Genomic DNA, 25,425 nt, shown 5'->3' on the forward strand with positions numbered 1-25,425 from the left:
TCAGTTTGAGTGGCAGTAGCAGCAACATCCCAGAGCTTTCTCCCTGCTTAAAGAAGTAAAACAACCGACACTTTGCAGTCCTGGGATTAAATCCCGAGACTTCTTAGCTGTGTAACCTTGGAGAGAATCCTAATTCACCTTCTGCATGATACCCACCTGGGATGTGAAGGGAGCAGCAGCAACTGTTAAGTCTCTAGCTTATAAGAAGAGATGCTGGGGTGGGGGGAACATTACGATGTAGCAGGCTCAGCCAACTCCTGCAATGCCATCATCCCATACAGGCGCTGGTTCACATCCCATCTGCTCCACTTCTGATCCAGCTCCCTGCTAGTGCTCCAGGGAAAGCAGAGGAAGGTGGCACACGTGTCTGGACCCCTGCCACCCATGTGGATGACCTGGAAAAAGCCCCTGGCTTCAGCTGGGCTCAGCCCTGGCCATTGTGGCCATTTGGGGAGTGAACCAGAAGACTGAAGATCTCTCTCTCTCTCTCTCTCTCTCTGTCTCTCCTCCTCTCTGGAACTGTGCTTTTGAAATAAATAAATGAATCTTTCAGAAAAAAATAGCAGATGCTAGATGGAAATGATTATCTTTATCATTTTGACGACTTCCCTCATGGCACCATGAAGTAGAGAATCATTTATCGCCATCATGATTACTGCTGCAACCACTATTATTATTTACATTTTCTCTCCTCTCTAAGGGGGAAAAAACAAAAAATCACCTTGTTTTCCTGCTGGCACTTTCTCTGTCCTGTCTTGGGAGACTGTCATTGGCAGGATTATGGAAAAGGATGGGGACATCAATCTGTCATCCCTGGTGGCTGGGAAAGCTGGGTTGTCGGGGGCAGAGCAGAGTCATCCTGGGGGGGGGGGGCTGTACTGCAGGAAGAGACACCCACCCAGGCAAAGACCCTGAGTCGTGTGGCTGTGTCTGGAGGGCACCCAGCTATAGAGGTTCTCTCAGCCCATGCTGGGTGGACAGGGGTGGCAAGCAAAATGGCACAGGGACCAGAACCACAGCGGTGGCTCCTGCAGTGCACCCCAAATCCTCTGCATTGTCAGCACATTCACTTCTTTAGTCTTCACATCAATGCCAGGAAGTATGTTCTATTGCCAGGCCCATTGTACAGCTGAAGAAACAGGGAACTTCAGTAGCTTGCCCAAGGTCACAGTTATTAGTCCATCTTGTGCTGCCATAACAAAATACCTGAGGTTGGGTAATATAGAAAGAAAAGAGGTTTGGGCTTTCCTTTTTTTTTAAGATTTATTTATGTGAAAGGCACAAGTAAGAGAGAGAGAGAGAGAGATCTTCAATCTGCTGGGTCACTCCCCAGATGGCCACAAGAGCCAGGTCTTGGCTAGGAGCTCCACCTGGGTCTCACACATAGGTGGTAGTGACCCACGCACTTGGATCAGCATCTGCTGTCTCCCAGGCACATTAGCAGGGAGCTGGATGGGAAGCAGAACAGCGGAGATTTGTACCAGCACTCTGACATGGGATGCCGGTGTCACAGGTGGCGTTTTAACCTGATGCACCACGATGCCGGCCCTCAAGAAAAGAACTTCCTTCGTGATCCTGGTGACTGGAAAGTGCAAGTTGCACAGTGCTGGCCTCTGGTAAGGGCCCCCTGGCTGTATCAGGGAGCGGATGCCTGGGGAAGAGAGAGGCTCCATGGTGAAAGAGGAAGTGAGAGACTGGGCTGGGCTCATTTTCTAAACTTTTTACTTATTTGAAAATCAGAAAGACAGCAAGGCAGACAGAGAGAGATCCTGTCCACTGGCTCATGCCTCAGATGCCTGCAACAGCCAAGGCTGGGTCTGGCCAAAGCTGTGAACCAGGAACTCAAATCAGGTGTCTTATGTAGGTGGAAGGGACCCAACTTTTTGAACCATCACTGCTTCCTCCCAGGGTTTGCGTTAGTAGGAAGCCAGATCTGGAGGCTGAGCCAGGCAATCCAGATATCCCCAGTGGGGTCAACTACTCCAAACTCCCAGCCTCAATCGTTTCTAACAAATCCACTCTGAGAGACCAGCATTGTCTCATCAGCATCGGTGCTGATCCCATCTCCTCCTCCAGGGCCCCACCTCTTAAAGGTACAGTTCCTTGCCATACTATTACACTGGAGACCAAGCATCCAGCACATGCAAACCGCAGCAGCCACATGCAAGTGTGGATTAGATCTGAACCCAGCACCCACACTCATCACCACTGAGGCAGGAATGCTTCGCTTTGGATTTTATTTTTCCCCTGTGATGTTCGGCTATGTATCCTGAAGCCAGAAAAGAAGCAAACTGCCCCAAAGTCAGCAGGGCAGCAGCCCTCCTTCACCTGCTGGACTTGGCTGAGACAGCTCTGAGACTGCTCTCTCTGCTCCTCCCAGGGTGCAGAGGTAGGTGTTAGAAAGTCCCAAACGTAAAGCCATTTCCATATCACTGAGCCTCTGTGACCTACACATCACTGGGCTGTGTGCTTGGGCTGGAAACACAGAACACAATTTCTCCAGCCACAGAAAATTGCTCCCCAAGGCCCCCGGGTAATTAGACGTTGTCCTCTGGGCATGGTCTGTTCCCGGCCCGGCCGCGTCTCGCGACACAGGTGCTGCCACTTCCACCCCACTTGTGAATGCAGGTCCCGAGCTAGAACAGAGTGTCCACAGGAGTGTGGCCTCGGAGGGCGGGCTGCCGGGCCACGTGCACTGGGGAATTTTCTCCTGTTCTTGAACACCCAGATCCCAGGGAGCCTTCCCTCTGCTCACTGCAGAGGAGGAGGAAGGCTGGCATTTTGGGGGCAAGACGTTTTCTCCCAGCATCCCTGCCCTCTCCTGTTACAGATGAGGACGCTATGATACCAGGGCATACGTGAGAGTTTGCCTGGGGGCCTCTGATCCTCGCCTCCCTCCACCTCATCTCCCTCTGGAATGCCTATGGTTTGCACAACAATGAACAAGCTTCTGACTTAGTAAAACTGATGCTTAAAGCCCTTTGACTCCTCACCAGCTCAGGACAAATCCAAATCCGGTGTGGTAGCAAAGCCATTGGAATTGAGGCTGTTTTTTTTTTTTTTTAAGATTATTTATTTATTTATTTATTTGAGAGGTAGAGTTACAGAGACAGAGAGAGAGGTCTTCCATCTGCTGGTTCACTCCCCAAATGGCTGCAACAGCCAGAGATGGGCCAGTCTGAAGCCAGGAGCCAGGAGCTTCTTCCAGCTCTCCCATGTAGGTGTAGGGGCTCAAGCACTTGGGCCAGCTTCTACTGCTTTCCCAGGCCATAGCAGAAAGCTGGATGGGAAGTGGAGCAGCCAGGACTCGAACCAATGCCCATATGGGATGCCGGCAATGCAGGCAGAAGCTTAGCCCACTACAACACAGTGCCAGCCCCAAGGCTGTTATTTTTCTACCCCTTCTCCAGCCAGGCCTCCTTCTCAGCTTTCCCTCCAGGCAGAGGTGAGCAGATGACATAAAGTGGTGAGGTTAGTAGTGACAGCTAGAGCTAGAGAGCCACCCCAAGTGGAAGTGTGGGCCCAGCATGGCTTAGCCTTCTGATTCTCAAATGCAGCTCAAATCCTTGATTAGTTGTGAAATACTCCAATGTGTAAATATGGCAGGTAATTCAAAAGCCTTAACAATGCACCTGCCACCCACAATTATCTCACAGACCATCAGTCTGTGACCTCCACTCTATATCAAACTGCCATTGGCTCAAATGACCATGCTCTTGGCCTTGGCACGTTTCATTTCCTCCTGTCGGCACCCTTTGCTCCGCAGTCGCTTGATTGACTCTGGCTTTTATCATCACTGCACACACGCTGCTTCTTCCGAGAAGTCTTCCATGGTCCTCTAGGTTAGATCTCCTTCTTTTTTCTTTTCTTTTCTTTTCTTTTCTTTTTTTTTTTTAATTTTTGACAGGCAGAGTGGACAGTGAGAGAGAGAGAGAGAGAGAGAAAGGTCTTCCTTTGCTGTTGGTTCACCCTCCAATGGCCGCCGCGGCCAGCACGCTGCGGCTGGCGCACCGCGCTGATCCGAAGCCAGGAGCCAGGTGCTTATTCTGGTCTCCCATGGGGTGCAGGGCCCAAGCACTTGGGCCATCCTCCACTGCACTCCTGGGCCATAGCAGAGAGCTGGCCTGGAAGAGGGGCAACCGGGACAGAATCCGGTGCCCCAACCGGGACTAGAACCTGGTGTGCCGGCGCCGCTAGGCGGAGGATTAGCCTGTTGAGCCACAGCGCTGGCCAGATCTGCTCCTTCTGCAGTTCTCCCAGGGCATGTTCTCGTTCTGCCCTGTTGGGTGTCTCCCTGGGTTCCCTGCAGGACTAGAAACTGCAAGACAGAAACCAGTGCTTCGGGTTTACTGTGACATCCGCACTGTCGGCCTGACACAGTGCCCACCCGTGGTGGAAGGCAGGGCAGGGAGGCTGGTCTGAGTGGTCTTGGTGAAGATGCAGAATCCTCGTGCCAGCGTCTTCTTGGGTTGGGTTGGTGAATGGCAAAAATAACCTTCCCGAGCTCTCACCGTGTGCCAGCTGCTCCTGCAGATCCTTTATTTATGTAACTCACTTCTCCCAAGAAGTCGATGAGACAGGCATCAGTGTCCCGGTTTTACTGATGAATACTGAAACACAGAGCGGTTGAGAAACTTAGCCAAGATCCCAGACGTGGGAGTTGGCAAACTTGGGGTTCAACCCCGTGAAGTCTGGTTTCAGAATTGGGGCTTTACCCTCTCTGCTTTGCAGCAAGGAAAAGGCTCAGTTGTCCTGAGAGGGAAACTGTCACACTCCATGGGGAGTAACTGAATCATTGTTTCTGAGCAACAACTACGTGTCAGGTATGGTACGAGTGCCTTGGCGCTCATCAAGTTATTCAGTCTTCTTAATAAGTCCTGTGGGAAGATGTCCTTTCTATTGCACAGAAGAGGAACTGAACTAAGCATCTTGCCCAAGCGAGGATACGGGGAATTTGAACTTGGCTCCATCAACCATCCTAGGGAGGCAACAGGAAGGAGTCCCCCAAAGGCCCCCTAGAGACTATGGGTTTAGAAAGAAGAAGGCAGAGGGCGGGGTAAGATCAGTCATCGTGCGTGTACCAGGATGCCATGAAAGTGAGGGCACCTAGGTGGATGTTCCACAAGGAGAGCCTTGGGGAGTCCATCCGTCCATCGATCTGTCCCTCTTCAGTCCCAGTGTTAATGGAGTGCGTAGTCTTTGACATCCCTCTGATGGACAAGATACAGTCCTCGGATTACCACCCGTTTGTTGGGATCTTGAAAGAAATCATCACAAAACATGTTACATACTCTCGAAGAGGAGGTGCTAAACCCTCCACGTGGAGATCAGGGAGGCTCGAGGCAAAGGGCTGTATGTGGGGAAGACATTCCAGATGGAAGACATAGCCCATACCATGGTGGAGAGCAAGAAAGAGCATTGCACATTCAGGCAATGGCTCAGAAGATGAAATGCAAGGTGCACCTCTGTGGGGCAAGGAAAGGAGAAGACGGTGGCCATGCAAGGACCTTGCTTAGGCTTGACCTGTAGGGCAAAGGTCTCTGACCACTGAACCATAGGCCCACTCTGTGTGTGGCATGAGTGTGGGGAGGGGTTGGAGTATAAGTGTGTGTTCTGAAACCCTGGAAGACCTGGCCACAGTTAGCATTCATCCTCTCATGGGAAACCACCAAGTGCAGCTGAGTAGGGATTTCCCTCGTGAAGTGGGATGAGAGCTGTCCAGTTTGCTGGAGGCCCTGCCTGACCTCTGTTGCTGTTTGAGTTTGCAAGTCCTAGGGTAGAGACATTCAAGGGAGCAGGGAGTGTGAAACGACTCTTCCTGTTGCCTTGGGATGATGGATTTAGCAAGTTCTCGGTACCTTGATCCCAGGGAACAGCTCTTGTTTTCTGGGAGCCTGACCCCGGCTCAGGCACCCTTGGACACCACTACATGTATGCAAAACTGAATCGGGTTCAAATGGTTGATTCTGCTGCAAGACCTCTTCTGAGGGAACTGGTAGTCTCTCAATGATCTTGCTACCACATTAAGCACCAAATTAATTTTGACTTAATTTCCAATTACCCTTGGTGACATCACCTGATGAATTTTCTGCAGTAAATCCTTGGTAGTCTTCTCAGAACTGTTACCCAGCCCTTCTGCCTGCCACCCGTGCTGTGTTAATCACTCAGCAGATGTTTGAGAGATGCCACGCCATCATGCTTGTTATGGATGAGAAAGTGGGGACACAGAGAGGTGAAGTCAGTTGCCCAAAGTGACTCAGCTAGAAAGTACCAGAGGCAGGTTTGAATCTCAGCAACCTGTCTCCAAAATCTGTACTCTTTGCTGCTTATCTTTCTGGGATGAGAGTTAAGAGTCTTGGAAGTCTTGGAAGTTGGGAGTCTTGGAAGCGACTTCTGAATTAGCAAAGTGGTGGTGGTTATAGTTGTGCTTGGTTCTCATGGCATTGGCAGCCAAGGAACTCAGGGTGTGTAGATTAATCATAGCAACAAATTCTGGAACCTTCATCTATACTGGCTCATTTATTTTCTGGGTATCACATATCATTTCCTTTCTTAAGTTGAGACACTTGATTGAGACCTAATATGAGAAAGCAGTCGGGGACCCAGAACCAACCATCGACTGCTTGCAGTTTATATGTGGCCTTAGCTGGCGGGCAGCTGGCTGTCCCTAGGAAGCAGCCCCCTCCCAAGAGAGAAGCCCTACGGCTAGAAAGCCAGCTTGAGTCTTCAGGTGAAGAATTTTATTTTTAATGCATTTATTGTGCTGCCAGTCCTGGACTGTGTCGCTCACAGTCACACCTCCCTGCCTTTGCTCATAGCACCCCCCCCCCCCATTGTGCCCCATTGTGCCTTCTCCAGCCCCTCTCATGTGCCTGGGGAAAGGACCGGGCCTCCCGGGGCGTCACACTTCCTGCTCAGTCCCAGGGTCATCTTGCTAGTGGAGAAGATCCCTCACCGGCAGCCTCAACACTGGGAATGGCACGTTGTGCCTGCTCAGCATGTGCTATTTGAGTGAAAGAGGACATTCCTGAGAGAAGCAGGACTTACCAAGGGCCCCAGGGCTAGCAGGTAGCCTAGTAGGTAGCAGAATTCTACTGGAGCAGGAGAGGGTGTCAGGTCCTTGGGGACACAATTCATTCGTGTGTTCGTGCATCATTGCATCTCTAGGTCTGGTACAGTGCCTGGTGCATGGTAGGCAGACAGCTCGGTGTGCATTAGTTGAATGAACACATGAACGCCAACTTCCTTTAAGTCTTCCTTTGTCCTTGCCTACGTGGAAGAACAAGGCAGGGTCACAGAAAATGATGGCTTTGTGTTGGCTGCGTTTTGTATGCACAATTGATAAGCTATTTGCCCGCAGCTAAAAATACCCCTGGCAGCCATTGGATGGATGATGCTTAACGCAAGATGCTTAATCAAACAGCGACAACCCAAGCAAAGCCACAATTAGCCTCTGACACCGCAGTGAACTCCAGATGAAGCACCAGACGCCTATGACTTCCTGTTGGTCCTCTGGCACCCAGTGACCATCACCCTGGGCCCTCAAAACAGCGAAAATTAATGAGCAGCCTCTGCCCAAGGCAGGCACCAGCTGGAAGTCCGGGGACGCGCGATGTGGGCAGAAAGAGCACCCAGGACGGATGCAGTGGACAGTTAGCCCCTGGGAAGTACCATCTGACATGGGAGGTGGCAGTGGGGAGGTGATGGGCTTCCTCAGGTCTCTGTCGCTCACTCCTCGAGGTTCTTGGAAGCTACAGGAATCCTCCACAAGGAACCCTGCCCCCAACTTTCCTAACTCCACGTACATCCCAGCTGATACATACTGTTAAAAAGATTTCTATTTACTGGCCCACTCCCCTAGGCTAATTGTGGGAGCATCCCACAGGTGCACAGACTGGAGACAGGCAGGTGCACAGACTGGGCTCCAGAGTCTAATGAATCATTTTCAAATGGGTCCAGCTCACTGTTTCTGTCTAATCTGAGCAAGGCACTTAACCTCACTGAGCCTCAGTGTTCCTGTCTCTAAAATGGGCATATTAATGGCACCTCTCTCCTGATGTCATGTGAGGACTAAATTTAATATAAGCAAAGCTTCAAGTGAGTCACACACAGTAAGTGTTTAATAGCGGGAACTGTTGTTATTAAATGTACCAGCCTTGCTCAGCTCTTGGATAGCAGATGTCATAGGATAGGAGAGCTGGAATAGCCATTTGGTAACATGGCACACAACCTCACTTTTTCACTCTTCTGGACCTCAGTCTTTTTTATCTATAACACAGGGCTGAATATCATCTGCACTTTATTTCATAAAGGATTAAGTACTAGATACTTCATACAGCTGCTCCACATCTTATGATGGGGCTGCACCCAGATAAACTCGTCATAAGTTGGAAATGCATTCATGCCCCTAATCTACCAAACTTGCTAGGTTTGCAGCACAGCTCGCTGGAGAGTGTCGGTTGTACACGCTCACAATTGCGGGGCTGCTGCTCCTGCCCGTTATCAAGAGAGACCTGTCCCACGTATCAGTAGCCCAGGAAAAGATCACAGCTCAAAATCCCAGGTGCGATTTCCATTGAATGCAGTTTGCCTTCACACCACCATAAAATAAAAAAAAAATCATTGAGTCAAACTGTAAGACAGGGAGTGACTGTAATAGATGTTATGATACCAGATGTCGTACTGTGGGCATGACTTGATTTCAGTGCCTTGCACGTAGCAAACTCTTGATAACTGTTCGCTGTCTCTGAAAGAGTGGAGGGGACCTTCCTATTTCATCTTGTTTCCCCAAATTTAGCTTTTATTTTCTTTACTTGAAAGGCCAAGAGACAGATAGGGATGTCCCATCTGCTGGTTCACTCCCCAGATGTCTGCAACAGCCAGCCTTAGGCCAGGTGAAAGCTAGGAGCCAATAACTCCATCCAGGTCTCCCTCGTAGAAGGCAGGAGCCAGCCGCTTCAGCCATCTGTGCTACCTCCCAGGGTGTGCATTAGTAGAAAGCTGGAACTGGAAGCTGAGCCTTTGGAACCCAAGCACCGTGGTATGGGCTGTGAGTGTCCAGAGCCCTCTGTGCCAAGCACCGGCCCCAGTTTTGTACCTCTTCACCTTTGATCCTGCTGTTCCTCTCCCTGTCAAACCCCCACTCGCTTCACTAGATGTGAGCTCCGATCCTGTCATTACTATTGATTGGCCCATTTTAAAGATGTGGAAACCTCGAGAAGGGAAGTGGCTTGTTCAGGGAAACATAAGGGTAAATACGTCAGAGCCTAATGTAGCACAGGCACCTCTTTTTTTTTTTTCCCCAAAGAAACCTTTTATTTAAGGAATACAAACTTCATGCATTTCATAAGTACAACTTTAGGAATATAGTGATTCTTCCCACCATAGCCACCCTTCCACCCCACCTTCCCCCCCATTCCCAGTCCCATTCTCCGTTAAGATTCATTTTCAATTAACTTTATACACAGAAGACTAACTCTATACTAAGTAAAGATTTCAACAATTTGCACACATACACACACAAAACTGTTTGAGAACATGCTTCACAGTTCAGTTTTCATAATACAACTCATTGAGGACAGGTCCTACATAGGAAGTAAAGCACAGTGACTCCTGTTGTTGATTTAACAATTAACACTCTTATGTCATCACCCGAGGCTTTTGACATGAGCTCCCTAGGCTGTGGAAGCATTTTGAATCCACAATCTCCAACATTATTTAGACAAGGCCATAAGCAAAGTGAAAGTTCTCTCCTCCCTTCAGAGAACAGTACCTCCTTCTTTGATGGCCCTTTCTTTCCTCTGGGGTCTCACTCACAGAGATCCTTCATCTAGGACATTTTCTTGCCACAGGGTCTTGGCTTTCCATGCACCAGCATCTCTTGCCTCTCATTGGCTGAGTCTGAGAAATGACTTTTCCAGAGCCAATCCTCCCATCCCCAAGGAAGAGACCCAAGAGGCCCCTTCCTAGAATGTCCAGTGCTTCTTCCTCCTCACCTGGTTCAATTCATCCCCTTAGGGGCACTGGTCATCACATGGGTACAGAACTCTGACCACTTCCTGGGCACTATCTTGAGCCAGGCTTTGTGTGTGTGGTTCTCGCTGTTCTTCCCAGCAAACCCTTGGCCCAGGCACCATTCTTCCCCCTGGGTGTCCTGGTGAGGGCTCCGAAGCTCATTGTGTTGGTACAGATTTCCCAGGAGCACCAGATCTGGGAGACTTCCCAGTCCCAGACCTGCCAGACTCCAAAACGCAAGTCTCTCATCTCAAGCCACCTGTCCTTGCTGGTGACCCTTCCATTTGGTGTTTCCTGGAGAACCATCTGTCTGCCCAAGACTTACTCCTGCAAAGCCCTGCCCAACCTGTCTTTGTGAAAGACTCCCAGAGCTGCATCCAACACTTGGTACAGAACTTGACAGGGACTGTCAGGTGCCTTCCAGATGCTCCTCCCACCTACCAGCTGGGCTGAGTTGGGCAGGAAGCTTCCTCTCTATGGATATCCACTTCCTCCTTGGTCAATGGGGACTAAAAACTGCAATCCACCTGCACTGTTTTCTCCACAAGTCATTCCTAAGTCAACTCACCTTTTAAATAGATCACAATTATTTTTTATAAGCTAGCATTCATTTATCACTGCCCTACCTGGAAAAATTATTTCTCTACTACCATTTAAACTAAATGCATGACTTTTGAAGTGAAAATGTTCACCACATAAAATCATCTCTACAAACCACCAACACACAGTAGGTGCTCATAAGCAAATGAATTTTGGCACTGAGAGGTACAGTTTGAAAACTTTGGGATCTGTTGGCTGGCTTGGATGTGGTTTCACAATCAAGGTCTAGCAGTTGTCATGGTTACTGGATGAAGATGTCCCTGGTCAAAGAGGCAGAACCAATTCTGCTGCCCAGAGAAGGTCAATTGATTGGCAAGGCTGACTTTAGCCCTGCTGTCCGGATGCTGAGTCACTTCTGCTCATTGCCCTGAGTCAGGCTGCCCTGGGATGCAGCCATCTTAGCTCTTGCTGCCTGCTCTTTAGCACGAGGGAGCCTTGCTGAGTCTCAACTGGTTTTGGTCTACAATGGACACACTGGTTTGCCCATTTCTGAGAAAAGCTAGGAGGCTGTACCATGAATCCGAAGTGTGAGAGCAGTAGGACAAATACATGACATTTGCCCCACCTTGGCAGACATCACCAGTTCATCACGGCACCACGAAGCCCAGATATGTTTGAAAGAACAATTTCCAACATGGCATTCAGAGAGCCACCACCAATAGATTGAAGATGAAACATTTTTGCCATCACTGCCTTAGACTGTGCTCTCAGCCTTGGCATGAGATCTTATAAAAGCAGATACAAAGAAAGAGGGAAACACTAACCCAACCCTAGCTCTGGGAAGAACTCAAGTGCTTAAGTATGGATACAGATAGCTATAGGTTATGTAATATATGTCTGTAGGGTCTCCACAAGAAATATTGTAAAGAACACAGTTGTGAAGCTACAAAGAAAATAAGGATCAATGAAAATAGGAACTATCATTATAAAAATGAAACAAAAAAAAATGAAGGAGAGGGAGGGTGGGCAGGAGGGAGGGCGGGGTGAGAGGTACCACTATGCTTTTAAATCTGTATATATGGAATACAGAAAATGTGTTCACCTTATATAAGTTTAAAAATAAGATCTTTCAAAGAAAAGAACTAACATTTTAGAAGAAAAAGGCTATTTCACGCAGGGATGTGAGAGAAAACAGTCATCATGGAGTAATGGCTCTCAAGTGTCTATTTCCCTTGATGATGGCCAATGCCTTTCTCTCCAAGAAGGAAATCAAAGCGGGGGTACAGGGCAGAAAATGGCTGCAGCTGGAAGACTCAGAATCTCCTGACTGGTCTGCAGGGTTGTCAGTGCCTGGAATGAGCTGTGAAAGGAAACCAGAATCTTCTCTGGGATTCCTGGAGATCTTAGACTCTCTCCTATGCATCTCTAGCACAAGGTCTGGTCTCTAGTGGATGCTCCATAGTTGTCTGCTGAGCTGAACTGCTGTGTTTTCAAAAGTAACAATGGCTACTGCTTTCTGAGTGTTTATCATGTGCCAGAAGCCATGCTAAGTGGTCTCCACATACTGACTCAGATATCCTCCTAACAACTCAGGAGGGCACTGTTTGTTGTAATTACCCATTTCACAGATGCAGGAATGGAGGCTCATAGAGATTAGATCACTTGCTCATCGTTGGATGATTGATAAATGGTTCTTTGGGGATTTAAAGCCAGGCTGTCTGCTGCCAGAGAATATCCTCTTAACCCCCATGCTCCCAGCTCAGAAAGGTTCCTACTCACCCAAATATTTTGGGTGAGGCTCGGCATTCAAAGAGTAAAAAGACCAAATGGACCTTCAGAGTCCTCCCGAGAGCCTGGAAGGTTTCCCCCAGGGGTTGTCTTTCCTGTGGGATGGAGTCTTATCACCTAATAGTCAGTTTTGTGCCCCCAAATAACCAACTGCAGAAATAAAGCTCCTCATTCCCAAGTTTCTGCCATGGGACAAGTGAAACAGTGACAGACAAGGATGGACACTGGCCAGTGGGCAGCACCTCGGATGGGAGACACACAGTGGGACAGCCGCCTATGGAAACTTCCTCCATGCTCCTCTCCTAGGGGACACCCAGAGTTGAGACCCCTGAAGACCTCCCAGCACCATTCTGAAGCCAAAAAGACTGTACAATCATCCTTTAAGTTCCCCTTTTTCCACCCTAAGTTGGAAGGAGGGAAAGTAACAGCGATGGAGGTAACAGCTTTGCCCATCACACATTTGAGTCTCCACTCCTCAGCTTATCTGAGAGCATTGCTGACTTCTTGCCTAGGAGGCTAAGAAGTTGCTCTGCCTAAAAACATCCACCCCCGGGGATTCCCAAGAGCAGATAGGAACTCCGCTGGAATTGCTCAGGGTGCCAGAGGGCTGTGTCTTCCAGTACAAAGATAGGCTGCTATGAGAATGCACAGGAGTGAAATGAAGTCGCAGGGAATGGTGACTGAAGGAGTGAATGGCTGTCTTCTTGGAAATCCGCAAGAACATCATTTGGGTGCAGAGAAATAGGGTCTTCCAAAGGCTACACCATGAATTTCATTAGCCCAGATTAGCAATTGGGCCTCTTCAAAGCTGTATGACCTGACCAACTGTGCCCGTCCGTGACCTGCTCTTTGTCATATAATACCATTGCCATCAAAAGATATTCTTGATGTCTAACCTAAATCCTCCTGGAACTCAGGCTTGAGCTATTTTCCTTCCTACAAATTCTCTTAGCTTCCTTTCATGGAGAGGGAGAGACTGAGAGAGAGAGAGAGAGGGAGAGAGAGAGAGGAAGAGAGAGGGGGAGAGAGGGGGAGAGGGGGAGGGAGAGAGGGGGAGGGAGAGGGGGAGAGAGGAGGAGAGAGGGGGAGAGGGGGAGGGAGAGAGGGGGAGGGAGAGGGGGAGAGAGGAGGAGAGAGGGGGAGAGGGGGAGGGAGAGAGGGGGAGGGAGGGGGGGGAGGGAGGGAGGGGGAGGGGGAGGAAAGGGGGAGGGAGAGAGGGAGGGAGGAAGGGAGGGAGAGAGATAGTAAGAGGGAAGGAGGAAAGAAAATCGTGTTACCCTTTAAACTAGCATTTCTAGTTTTGGGAATTTATTCTACATAAATGCACAAAAGATGCTTAATAAAGCTTGATAGTGACCAAGAAACAATAACAACATTAAGTTATGTCCAGTGATAGATGAATATTTCATGAATATTATTGACATAAGGGACAAAATCTACAGTTATTTTCCAGGTGAAAATAAGTGAAATTGTGCAGTAGTATTATTGTATACTCACATTTTGTGATGACAGTCATTATTACGGATTATGTGACTATTATAGGCATATCAGCATCTGGAGGTGACATCAGATGGCTAACAAGCATCTGTTTCCACTATGTATTGCCACAGAGTGAACAACCCTAGAAACTTAGCATCTGAAAGCAGTAACTGTGGCTCATTGTCACTGCTTTGGGTGCTGGCTGGGCCTCTGCTGGGTTGCTCTGCCTTCTGGCATCTATGTAGTTGTGACTAGGGACAGCTGGGGATCGCAGGCACTTAGGGGCTCCATTGAGTGGACCCCCCAAGATGGCTCATTCCCTTGGCTGACTGTGGGTGCTGCCTGCCCAGCCTAGCTGTCCACCACAGCCCCTACCCATGGCCTCTCCAACTGGCACAGGCATCTCATAGGAGTGACAGCTGGGGTCCCAAGAACCAATGACCCAGCCTCAAAAGTCATACAGTAGCTCTCCTGCCATAGCCATTTGTCAAAAGTCAAGGAACTAGCTCCACTCCAGGACCTGGAGGCTACAAGAAGAGATTCCACAGGAAGGAGGTGTGGCATCTGGTGGCCATCTACATGGCTACCTGGAAGTGAGGTTTACATAGACTTCTGATTTCTCTTTATTTATTTGAAAGAGAGAGATCTTTCATCCACTGGTTTGTTCTCCTAGTGCCCATACAGCTCGATCGGGGCCAGGCCAGAAGCCAAGAGCCTTGACCTCGATCTGGGTTTCCCAACATGGGTAGCTGGGACCCAAGTATTTAAACCACCAGCTGCACTTCCCAGGGTGTGCTTCAGCAGGAAGCTGGAAATGAAACAGACCCCCAACTCAAACCCAGACGATCCACTGTGGGATGGGGGTTGTCCTGAGTGGTGTCATAACCACGTCATCAAATGCCCACCACACCCCCTTTCTGACTTCTAATGTAGAAGCTAAATCTGTAAGCTAAGGAGATGAGAAGCCTGGGTTAATAACCTGGCTCACCACCCTCTACCTGTGGACCTCAAACAACTTACTGAATCTCTCCGAACCTGAGTGCTTTCAAATCATAGTACCAACTGCACAGGGTACTGATGGAGATTGAGATATTAAGTAAGATGCTTCAAAGTGAAATGCTTGGGCTGGTGCCATGGCTCTACAGGCTAATCCTCCGCCTTGTGGCGCTGTCTCACTGGGTTCTAGTTCCAGTCGGGGCGCCGGATTCTGTCCCGGTTGCTCCTCTTCCAGGCCAGCTCTCTGCTATGGCCCGGGAAGGCAGTGGAGGATGGCCCAAAGTGCTTAGGCCCTGCACCCGCATGGGAGACCAGGATAAGCACCTGGCTCCTGCCTTCGGATCAGCGCAGTGCACAGGCCACGGCGGCCATTGGGGGGTGAACCAACGGCAAAGGAAGACCTTTCTCTCTGTCTCTCTCTCTCACTGTCCACTCTGCCTGTCCAAAAAAAAAAAAAAAAAGTGAATGCTCAGCAAAAGTGAGCTAATTATATTATGATGCACTGATAGTTTAATTTTTACAACTATGTATTTTGTGATTGAGAAAATAATTTTCTAAAACAGAAGGAAGTGCGGCAGCAGTTAGATACAAACTCAGAGCTCCCAATGAGAGCTCCGCCCCACAATCCAGCTGTTTCTTTCAAGGAAGCTGCTGGGACCCCTCAGTCATAACAGATGCAGAGAACACTTCTAGACGACTTAGACGCTTTCCCTCCGGGCCGGCAGACTGTTCCGTGCTGTGGACTGACAACTTGGCCCATGTCTGTCTCTCAGCCACTCCCCAACCCTCTCCAGGTTGAATACAGTAAGCTGCGAAGTACAGGAAATGAAGTCTCCCAGGACTATAACCAAGAAGCTTTGCAATCACAAAACACTGGCCTTATATTACCGCAGAGCTTCAACCTGCCCACTGACACCATTGACAGAAAGGATTTGCTTTCTAGAAGGTTTGGCATTTTGATCATGAAGTTTGCTGGGGTCAGCGTGCGTGCAATTGGCTGGGTTTCCTTAACGAGAAAGTCCTTGGGCCAGTTGGTTTGGGAGAAAAGCTGAGAAATGCAATTTCAAGCATGATGACTTGGGTTTCTTCGTTTACTCACCCTTTATTAATACACACAGACCCTGCCAATGCATCCTTGCTCTTGGAGAAAAACGTGCCACTGTGGAAATGAAAGGATTTTTTGATAGTGGGAATTGGGGCAAATGTCAAGCTCTAAGAGTTGAAGACTCCACTGCCTCATTTCTTCTTCAGAAAATCTGTACACAGGCCTGGTTCCCTCCCCGCCACCCCACGCCCTGACTCTCTACAGCTTATGTCTCTCTCTCGACCCTAGGATTTCCTAAGTGTTCATGATGTAGCCTTGGGGTGGGGTGGGGGCGAGGAACCACCTATACAAAACTCTGTGGGTTAGTTTCTCAAGAGAGGCAATTACTAGAACCTCAAGAAATGTCAAATATGAATACCTAGCAATTTCGTTTGGAGTTGATGGCTTGCCTGACTTAAAGCATTAATTAGGTGGGGCTGGAATATTTTAAAAGAGCTTTGATATGGAAAATTTTCAGCACTACGCTTCAAACAGGATCCAGCCGGGGAGGAAGACACCGTGGCAAAGCACCACTCTGCAGAATATACACCGAGGTACCTCAAAAAGTTCGTGAAGAAACAGACTTAGAAGATAACTATTTTTGTGCAAAAACATTTTGACGTCCGTGCATAGTTTTTTCAAAATATACGTTACCATAAACCTTTCTGAGGACCATGGATTTCAAACATTTTTGCACTGAAATAAACTGACTTTTGAATTCTATTTTCCCAGAGTTCTTGAACTGCCCACCTGTAGCACTTCTTCTGGGGAGGCCCAGCAAGTTCCTATAGCCTTAGAAGCTTGCAGGACAAGGGCGTGAGAGGGAATGTGAGCATTGCTTAATGGACAGAAAGCCAGGTCCTGAGAAATGAAGGCACTTAGCTAAGTCAGGGGCAACCTAGGGAACAGGAATCATGTCTTTCAGCTGAAAACCCTTTTCCCATGAGTGAAAGGAAACCAAGCAGATGGCCGGTGCCGCAGCTCACTAGGCTAATCCTCCACCTGCAGTGCCGGCACCTTGGGTTCTAGGCCCGGTTGGGGCACCGGATTCTATCCCGGTTGCCCCTCTTCTAGTCCAGCTCTCTGCTGTGGCCTGGGAAGGCAGTGGAGGATGGCCCAAGTGTTTGGGCCCTGCACCCATACAGGAGACCAGGAGGAGGCACCTGGCTCCTGGCTTTGGATCGGCGCAGCACGCCGGCCGTAGCAGCCATTTGGGGGTGAACCACCGTAAGGAAGACCTTTCTCTCTGTCTGTCTGTCTCTCTCTCACTGTCTAACTCTGCCTGTCAAAAAAAAAAAAAAAAAAAAAAGAAAGAAACCAAACAGACTCAGATGTCAGAGCCAGGGGTACCTTTCAGCTCCCCCACCTGCTCAGTTTGCAGTTTTGAGCAAATTTCCTAAAAACCCAAGCTCCAGTTTTCCTATCTGCTATTTGAGAAACTGTTCCCGTTTCCTTCTGTTCCATGAATATTCCTAGCTCATTCCCACCTCAGAGCCTTTGTTCTTTCCCATCCCCACTTCCTGGAAGCCTTTTCCATCCAAACAGATCCCTTCTCCTCAAACTCAGTTGAACTCAAATGTCACTTTTCAACCTAAAAATAACTCCCCATCAATGTGTCTCATCTTTTGGTTTTAATCCTCCTGGGATCATCGTCTGAAATTCTCTTGTACATCTAATAAAAGGATCTGTCCCCTCACTCTCCTATAAACCTGTGAGAAGAGGAGACGTCCGTTTTGTTGATTCCTGTGTCTCTAGCACCTGGTGTAGTCGATGCCCGATTAATATTGGTTGGGTGAATGGGCTGCCAGCAAATCAGTAGTGTTCACTGAGCACATTGTTCTAACCCCTTTAGAAAATCGTTCTCACCTAGTCTTCAAAATGGCCCTGTGAGGTGGACATTCTTGTTAGCCCTATTGTGTAAAGAAGGACTCTGAGGCATAATGAGATTGAATCAACTTCCCAGGGTCAAGAATCCAAAAGTAGTGGGCCGCAGCTGCACCCTGGGTGGCCCAGCCCCAGGCTCCCCTCCTGACCACTGAGCTCCCCTGCCCTTGGCTGAGGTCCATTAGACCTTGAATTCTGTGGAGCTCTGACAACGTGAGCGGCAGAGATGGGAAGGCTGAGATTTGACTTAGTCCCTCCTCGGAAGCCCTGCCTTTCTCTCTGCCCACCAGCAGGTGTAACGCCCCCGTGTGTTCCCATTCATCCCTGGGGTCCTTGGCCACCGACATGCTATTTCTGCACCTGAGTGTCCACAGCGCCAGTCCACATCCGCCTTGGGCCCATGCACAGAACTTTGCCCACTAAGAGAGGATGCTAAATACTTTTTGAAAGAAGTTCTGGATGAATAAAAACTTTCTGAAATGTGTCTCAACAAAACACAGCAAGGCCGTCTAATGAAAGAAAGTTGGTAAATGAAAAAAAATATGCTTTCAAAGCAAACAGAAATCATTACAAAGGCCTTTGCCTTAATAAACCCAACTCTTCATGCTTCCCCCACCTCTTTGGAGCATGCTGTTTCCTTTGCTTGAAACACTTTTTCCTCCCATACGTTTTGCCTTTGGGTCTTCCAATTCTCAGCGTGAACATCATTCCCTCAGCAAAGCTTTTTCTGATTACCACTCACAAATAATCCTTCCTGGGGTGGGTGCTTGGCATGGCAGTTTAGCTGCTACTACAGATGGCCATCTCCTGTGTCAGGGTGCCTGGATTCAAGTCCTGGCTCCCACCCCTAACTTCATTCACATCTGCTGGTTCATTTTCCAAATGCCTGCAATGGCCAGGGCTGGACTGGGTGAGAGCCAGAAGCCAGGAACTCAGCCCAGGGCTCCCACCTGGATGGCAGGAACCCAAGTATTTGAGCCATCACTACTGCCTCTCAGGGTCTGCACTGGCAGGAAGCTGGAGTCAGGCGTTGAACCCAGGCATTCAGATATGGGATACAGCATCTTAACTGGGATCTTAATGGCTTGGCTAAACACCCACTCCCAAATTTATCTTTTAATTCCATTTTTCCATGAACATTTTGAAATACCCTCAGGTATACCACCCCAGAGAAGTCTTCACATCTATATCTTCCTCATGGAGAGTCATAGCAAGAAATTAACTATAGTGGGTCATAATAGAAGAGCCTAAAACCAACTGACATGTGTATTACATTTAATATAATTGCTATGTAAAAGTCAAGATAAGTGGGCTAGATCTACATGCATCAACAAAAATGGGTGTCAGGAACATTGTTGAATGAGAAAAGCAGCATAGAAGAAAGCAAGAGTACAAATACTGTACCCAGAGTGCTGCATGTTGCCTGGAGACTGGTGTCTTAGTGAGGGCAAGCAGAAAGGAGAGAAAACAGTGGCCATGGAACCGTTTCAAAGGGGACTTCAGCTGTACCTACAGTGTCACTTCTTCAATAAAAAGCGAGCTGTGGGGACAGGAGTTTTATGCAATGGTTAAGATGCTGTTTTGGGTGCCTGCATCCCATATCACGGTGCCTGATTCGAGTCCTAGCTCCTCCATTTCTGATCCATCTTCCTACCAGTGTACAACCTTAAAAGCAGCAGGAGATGGCTCAAGTACTTAGATCTTTGCCACCCACATTGGAGGCTCCCATGGAGTTCATCTTCTGGTTTCTATCTAGCCCATCCCTGGGCTGTGAACCCAGGGCATTTGGGGAGTGAACCAGTGGATGGAAGATCTCTCTTTGTCTGTCTCTCTCTTTCTCTCTCTCTTTCAAATGAAGTTGTTAATTTTAAAATTAACAAATTGATAAATAAAAAAGAGCAGAAGCAAACATGGCCAAATGTTTAAACTTGCTGAAACTTGCCTGATGAGCACACAGGGTCGTGTGGGTAGATTTATTGTGATACGTTCTTACATGGCATGATTGCATGATTTTTTAAACTGTTACTAAGAAAGGAAGAACAAAGATGAGAGAGAGGGATCCCAGCTCTGCCACTGGACCTCAGATAAGGGATGTAAGCTCTCAGACCCTTTCTTGTAGGATAGGATTGGCCACGTTCAAATGTCAAGTTTGATTGTAACAATGAATGTGTAGAGTAACTTCCAGATATTACCCGTTGGAATATCATCTTGGAGTGAGTCTCTAATAACTTTCTAAATCCATCTTATTTGGAAGACTTTTATTTTTAAAACTGAAAAGAAATTAAGCGGATACATTTTCGAAATGAATCTGATTCCAAGAAAAACAATGCATTGCTATTGTTTGCACAAAACAAACCATGCACGCTGTATTGACCCAGATACAAGTAGATTATTTACTAACTGATTTCCTTGAGGAAATAGAAATTAGCTGTTGGAGAACAAGAATAGGAAGGAAGTTTGCGTTGCTCTATTATTTTTAATTTTGTACCAAGTATGTAGTTTGCATTGCTCTGCTATTGTTGTTAATTTTGTACCAAGTGTGTAGATTCCCTACTCCAAAAATAAGTCTATTTTATTTTAAACTTAATCTCCAGGTCATGATCTCCCCTGACCCTAAAATTCTAAATCCCCCTTATAAAAAAAAGATCCGGCCAGCACTGCGGCTCACTAGGCTAATCCTCCACCTGTGGCGCGGGTACCCCGGGAACCAGTCCCAGTTGGGGCACCGGATTCTATCCCGGTTGCCCCTCTTCCAGGCCAGCTCTCTGCTATGGCCGGGAAGGCAGTGGAGGATTGTCCAAGTGCTTGGGCCCTGCACCTGCATGGGAGACTGGGAGGAAGCACCTGGCTCCTGGCTTTGGATCGGCACAGCACGCTGGCCGTAGCAGCCATTTGAGGGGTGAACCAACAGAAGGAAGACCTTTCTCTCTGTCTGTCTCATTGTCTAACTCTGCCTGTCAAAAAAAAAAAAAATCCGGCCGGCGCCGTGGCTCAACAGGCTAATCCTCCGCCTTGCGGCGCCGGCACACCCGGGTTCTAGTCCCGGTCGGGGCACCGATCCTGTCCCGGTTGCCCCTCTTCCAGGCCAGCTCTCTGCTGTGGCCAGGGAGTGCAGTGGAGGATGGCCCAAGTGCTTGGGCTCTGCACCCCATGGGAGACCAGGAGAAGCACCTGGCTCCTGCCATCGGAACAGCGCGGTGCGCCGGCCGCAGCGCGCTACCGCGGCGGCCATTGGAGGGTGAACCAGCGGCAAAGGGAGGACCTTTCTCTCTGTCTCTCTCTCTCTCACTGTCCACTCTGCCTGTCAAAAAAAAAAAAAATCCAAGTTCCAAAAAGGTTCTTAAGAAGTTCTATGTCCAGTCTTCCACCCGCGTACACATACATAGCAGGAAAGCCCATGGCAGCCTTGTATTCTCCTTGCAGTTGGACAAAGTAAAGAACGTAGGGTATGGGATGAGGAGTCATAAGTTGGTTCCTGTCGTCACAGCTTACTCACCGTGTGCCTCTGAGTTCCTTAAGCTCTGTGAGCCCAATTCATTCCTAAAGTGTGGCTAGTGGCAGTACCACCTCGCCTGTTTGGGTGGGGAACACACAGAAAAAACAGGGATATGACTTTGCAGTATTGCGCACACTGTGTAAGAGGTGTGGTTGGTCACGCAGAGCTTGCTCCTCACAAGCGTTGTTTCAGTCCCTTTGACGTCCCTGGAAGTGCACCTGTAAACCTGTGCCCAGGGCTCTAGCAGCCAAGGAAGTCATCTTTGCTCCAGAGATAACCCCGATTCTCTTCTCTCCACAGCCAATATCTTGACAGTGATCATTCTGTCTCAGCTGGTGGCTCGAAGGCAGAAGTCCTCCTACAACTATCTCCTGGCCCTCGCCGCCGCCGACATCTTGGTCCTCTTTTTCATTGTGTTTGTGGACTTCCTGTTGGAGGATTTCATCTTGAACATGCAGATGCTCCAGTCCCCAACAAGGTCATAGAGGTGCTGGAGTTCTCCTCCATCCACACCTCCATTTGGATCACTGTGCCATTAACCATTGACAGGTACATCGCCGTTTGCCACCCGTTGAAATACCACACCGTCTCCTACCCAGCCCGCACACGCAAAGTCATTGTCAGTGTGTACGTTACCTGCTTCCTGACCAGCATTCCCTACTACTGGTGGCCCAACATCTGGACTGAAGACTACATCAGTACCTCCATGCACCACGTCCTCATCTGGATCCACTGTTTCACCGTGTACCTGGTGCCCTGCTCCATCTTCTTCATCTTGAACTCTATCATCGTGTACAAGCTCAGGAGGAAAAGCAATTTTCGCCTCCGCGGCTACTCCACAGGGAAGACTACTGCCATCCTGTTCACCATCACCTCCATCTTCGCCACCTTGTGGGCCCCCCGCATCATCATGATTCTCTACCACCTCTACGGGGCCCCCATCCGGAACCCCTGGCTGGTGCACATCGTGTCCGACGTGGCCAACATGCTGGCCCTTCTGAACACAGCCATCAACTTCTTCCTGTATTGCTTCATTAGCAAGCGATTCCGCACCATGGCGGCCGCCACGCTCAAGGCCTTCTTCAAGTGCCAAAAGCAGCCTGTACAGTTCTACACCAACCATAACTTTTCCATAACGAGTAGCCCCTGGATCTCACCAGCGAACTCGCACTGTATTAAGATGCTGGTATACCAGTATGACAAAAATGGAAAGCCTATAAAAATTTCCCCTTGATCCTGTAGGACTGGCACCAGATGCCTCTGTCTAATCCATTTCCAGATGGGAGCATGTCCCATCGCACAGCTGAACAGCTCTCCTTAAGAGTGCTAATCTGATTTCCTGTCTCCATAGACTGGTAGGTGAGGAAGGATGGAAGAGAAGAAAGGGGAGCATGGATCTCGTTTTTATTGACACGTTTGTTTTCACCAAGTCGTGTCGGCAGCCAGCCGCAGTTCCTGCCGGTTTGAAGATGCTGCTGGAGATTTGAAGTGTCATGCTGTGAGTGCTAAGGACACACAAGGTAGAGAAATAGTCTGTGACTTGGTACTGGCACCATCCACCGACACCGGGAACTGCTCATCTGTGTGACGCACCAAGCCACAGTAGCTGAGCCCACGCTCTTCTTCTGAGAGCCAAGGTCATCCATCGCTCCCCCGTGCCATTGCCAGCAGCTAACGATGCTGACTGATTTGGGACTTTTCCAAGGTACCCTCTGTCTTAGAGCAGGTTGTGGTCTTGAAGTGGCCCTGGCCCCCCACTCGTTGCAGAGTAAGTGACCCTATAGGGGTAGGGGAGTGTTGAATCTCATCCAAACCCTGGCCAGGACCTCCGAACCAACACAGCTAGTGACCCTCAGGCCTGAGGTCTACTCTGTAGTTTTCTATCTGCCATTATGTATAGTTTTTATCTATCTCCTCCAACACAAAGACCCTGCCTTGTGCGTGGGGAGAAAGGAGGAAATCTTGAGCCCAGAAAAACAAAAAACAAAGCCCACTCTTGCCATTGTTTGAATCCATCCAGTGTCAGCTGTATACAATCCCTTGGCTCCAATTGCTTCTTGTTATGATACCGCGTCTGCTTCCTGGAGAAGCCTTTCATGTGTACGGTTGCCAACCCTGCCCCCTTGCTTGCTGAAGCCCTCACCAAATTGTTTTATCTGAAGTGACTTCCTAACTGAATTTAATATTCAAGGGGCAGGAACTATAGCTCTCTGGTGTGAAAGGAGGCATTTTCAGCTCTGGCTCAGAGTCCGGCTGGCTTTCCCATTAGGCCACAAATGCAGACACAATTGACATGGAAAAGTGCCCTGGTGACTTCTTGTCTGGCCTTTAACACACATGGCTTGCAAGGGCTCTGCCAGTTCTTGGTGAGACTGTTTCACCCAGATCCTTGGCAAAATGATAGAATAGAACTTTATTATGTATTGATTAGCCCTTTGCCTGTTAAGGCAAGAAGAGGTCTAGGATGTAATGAATAGGGGTTTCCACACACATGCTGGATTCTATTAGCTCCCTCTGTGTCGAGTGATGTGTTTTGAAAGGGAAATCCGTGCTGGAGTTCCTCTTATTTTTATGCCTGTCCCAAATTCTCGGTGTTTGAAGTCATCCCTGTACTGGAAGAAATCTCTCTGACTGATTTGGGAATTGTATGATATTCTTGATGACCAAATAAACAGCAGATGGTCCACCTGGTACACTTGGTTCCCCAGGCTGGATCTTTACTGAATTTTGTCCCTAAATTGGAAGACATGTCTGTGCTTTTTAAGGGAATTTTCTATAAATGAATGAAATAGAAAAGGCCCTAGGGCAGTGCAAGCCCTACACTTTAGCCAATGCCCTCAATACTAACACAATATATTTTTTAAAAATTTATTTATTTATTTATTTATTTATTTATTTATTTGAAAGGCAGAGTTACAGAGAGACAGAGGTGGGGGGCAGCATGTCTTCCATCTGCTGGTTCACTCTCCAAATGGCTGCAATGGCCTGAGCTGTGCCGTTCCGAAGCCAGGAGCCAGAAGCTTCCTCCGGATCTCCTACGCAGGTGCAGAGGCCCAAGGACTTGGGCTATCCTCTACTGCTTTCCCAGGCCATAGCAGAGAGCTAGACTGTACATGGAGCAGCTGGGACTTGAACCGCACCCACATGGGATGCCGGCACTGCAGGCAGCAGCTTTATCCACTATGCCACAGTGCTGGCCCCTACAATAGCATTTCAATTCACATTAATCTTGATGATCTTAATTCCCTACTCCTTTTAAATGATTGTAGACCCAAATATTCAATTCTAAAGGCAGCGCAAAACACAGCAAACCTGACAGAGCCAAAGTTATCTTTCCAAAGTCCTCAGGGAAAGAGCCATGTTGGAGATCATAGTCCTATTCCCTTTAAAAAACCTATTGCAGTTAAGTTTTTTCCCCAGCATTGAAGCAGGTGGCTGTCTCTTTGTTTGAAAGCAAGACAGAATTGGCTTGTGTTTAGGGACCATATTGTCTGATCTGATTCTAACGTATCTGAGAATGTTCAGACCAACACGGGTTCCCATTAGTAGATGTTCATGAAGGCACTCAGCTAAGAGACAGACGCCTGTCTCGCCTCTCACTCACTCCCCAGGGCCTATGTTCATTGACTGCAATGGTGGGCAGATTCCCTCATGTCCCTTAACTTGCCTTTCTCTCTCCTTGTCTCTTGTTTGCCAAGCATGTGTAGTTGGCTATGTGTTCACTCAATTCCACCATACCCCTTTATGAATGAACATTGACCAAAGGCTACCTATACTGAATATATATATATATAATGTATTTATTTATTTATTTTTAAAAACATAGCTCTAAAAAAAGCTAGTTTGAGCTACATGTGAATGAGTAAAAGTGCAATATCTATAAATAGTAAGCATTTCTTTTTTAAGGATGTACATAAGATGGAAAATAAGTATGTGAGTCTCAGCTGTCTGTTCCACGTTCTTAGACTGTATGTAAAAGGTAATGGTTGATGTTTAACACCTGAGTGTGCATTCGAAATGTTTTCCTCAGATACTCGTTTATTTTAATGTCTTAATGTAATGTCTTTTCTTTGACTATATGTTATATTTTGCTAAACAATATTTTCTAAATTTCTGATTATTGAAGGCTCTCTAGTGATTTTCT

At 48.2% G+C, this 25,425-nt stretch overlaps 1 protein-coding gene across 1 annotated transcript in view; it reads left to right on the top strand.

Annotated features, from left to right (window-relative positions):
- GPR139 (G protein-coupled receptor 139) overlaps positions 1-22,515 on the top strand; it is a 42,088-nt gene extending 19,573 nt beyond the window's left edge. The window contains 2 exon segments of the mRNA XM_062180776.1: positions 21,582-21,740; positions 21,743-22,515. Coding sequence (XP_062036760.1) covers positions 21,582-21,740; positions 21,743-22,515 — 932 coding nt within the window.
- Positions 22,516-25,425: the final 2,910 nt, after the last annotated feature.

Source organism: Lepus europaeus, chromosome 21 (genome assembly GCF_033115175.1).
Source record: "Lepus europaeus isolate LE1 chromosome 21, mLepTim1.pri, whole genome shotgun sequence".
Classification (NCBI taxonomy): Eukaryota; Metazoa; Chordata; class Mammalia; order Lagomorpha; family Leporidae; genus Lepus; species Lepus europaeus.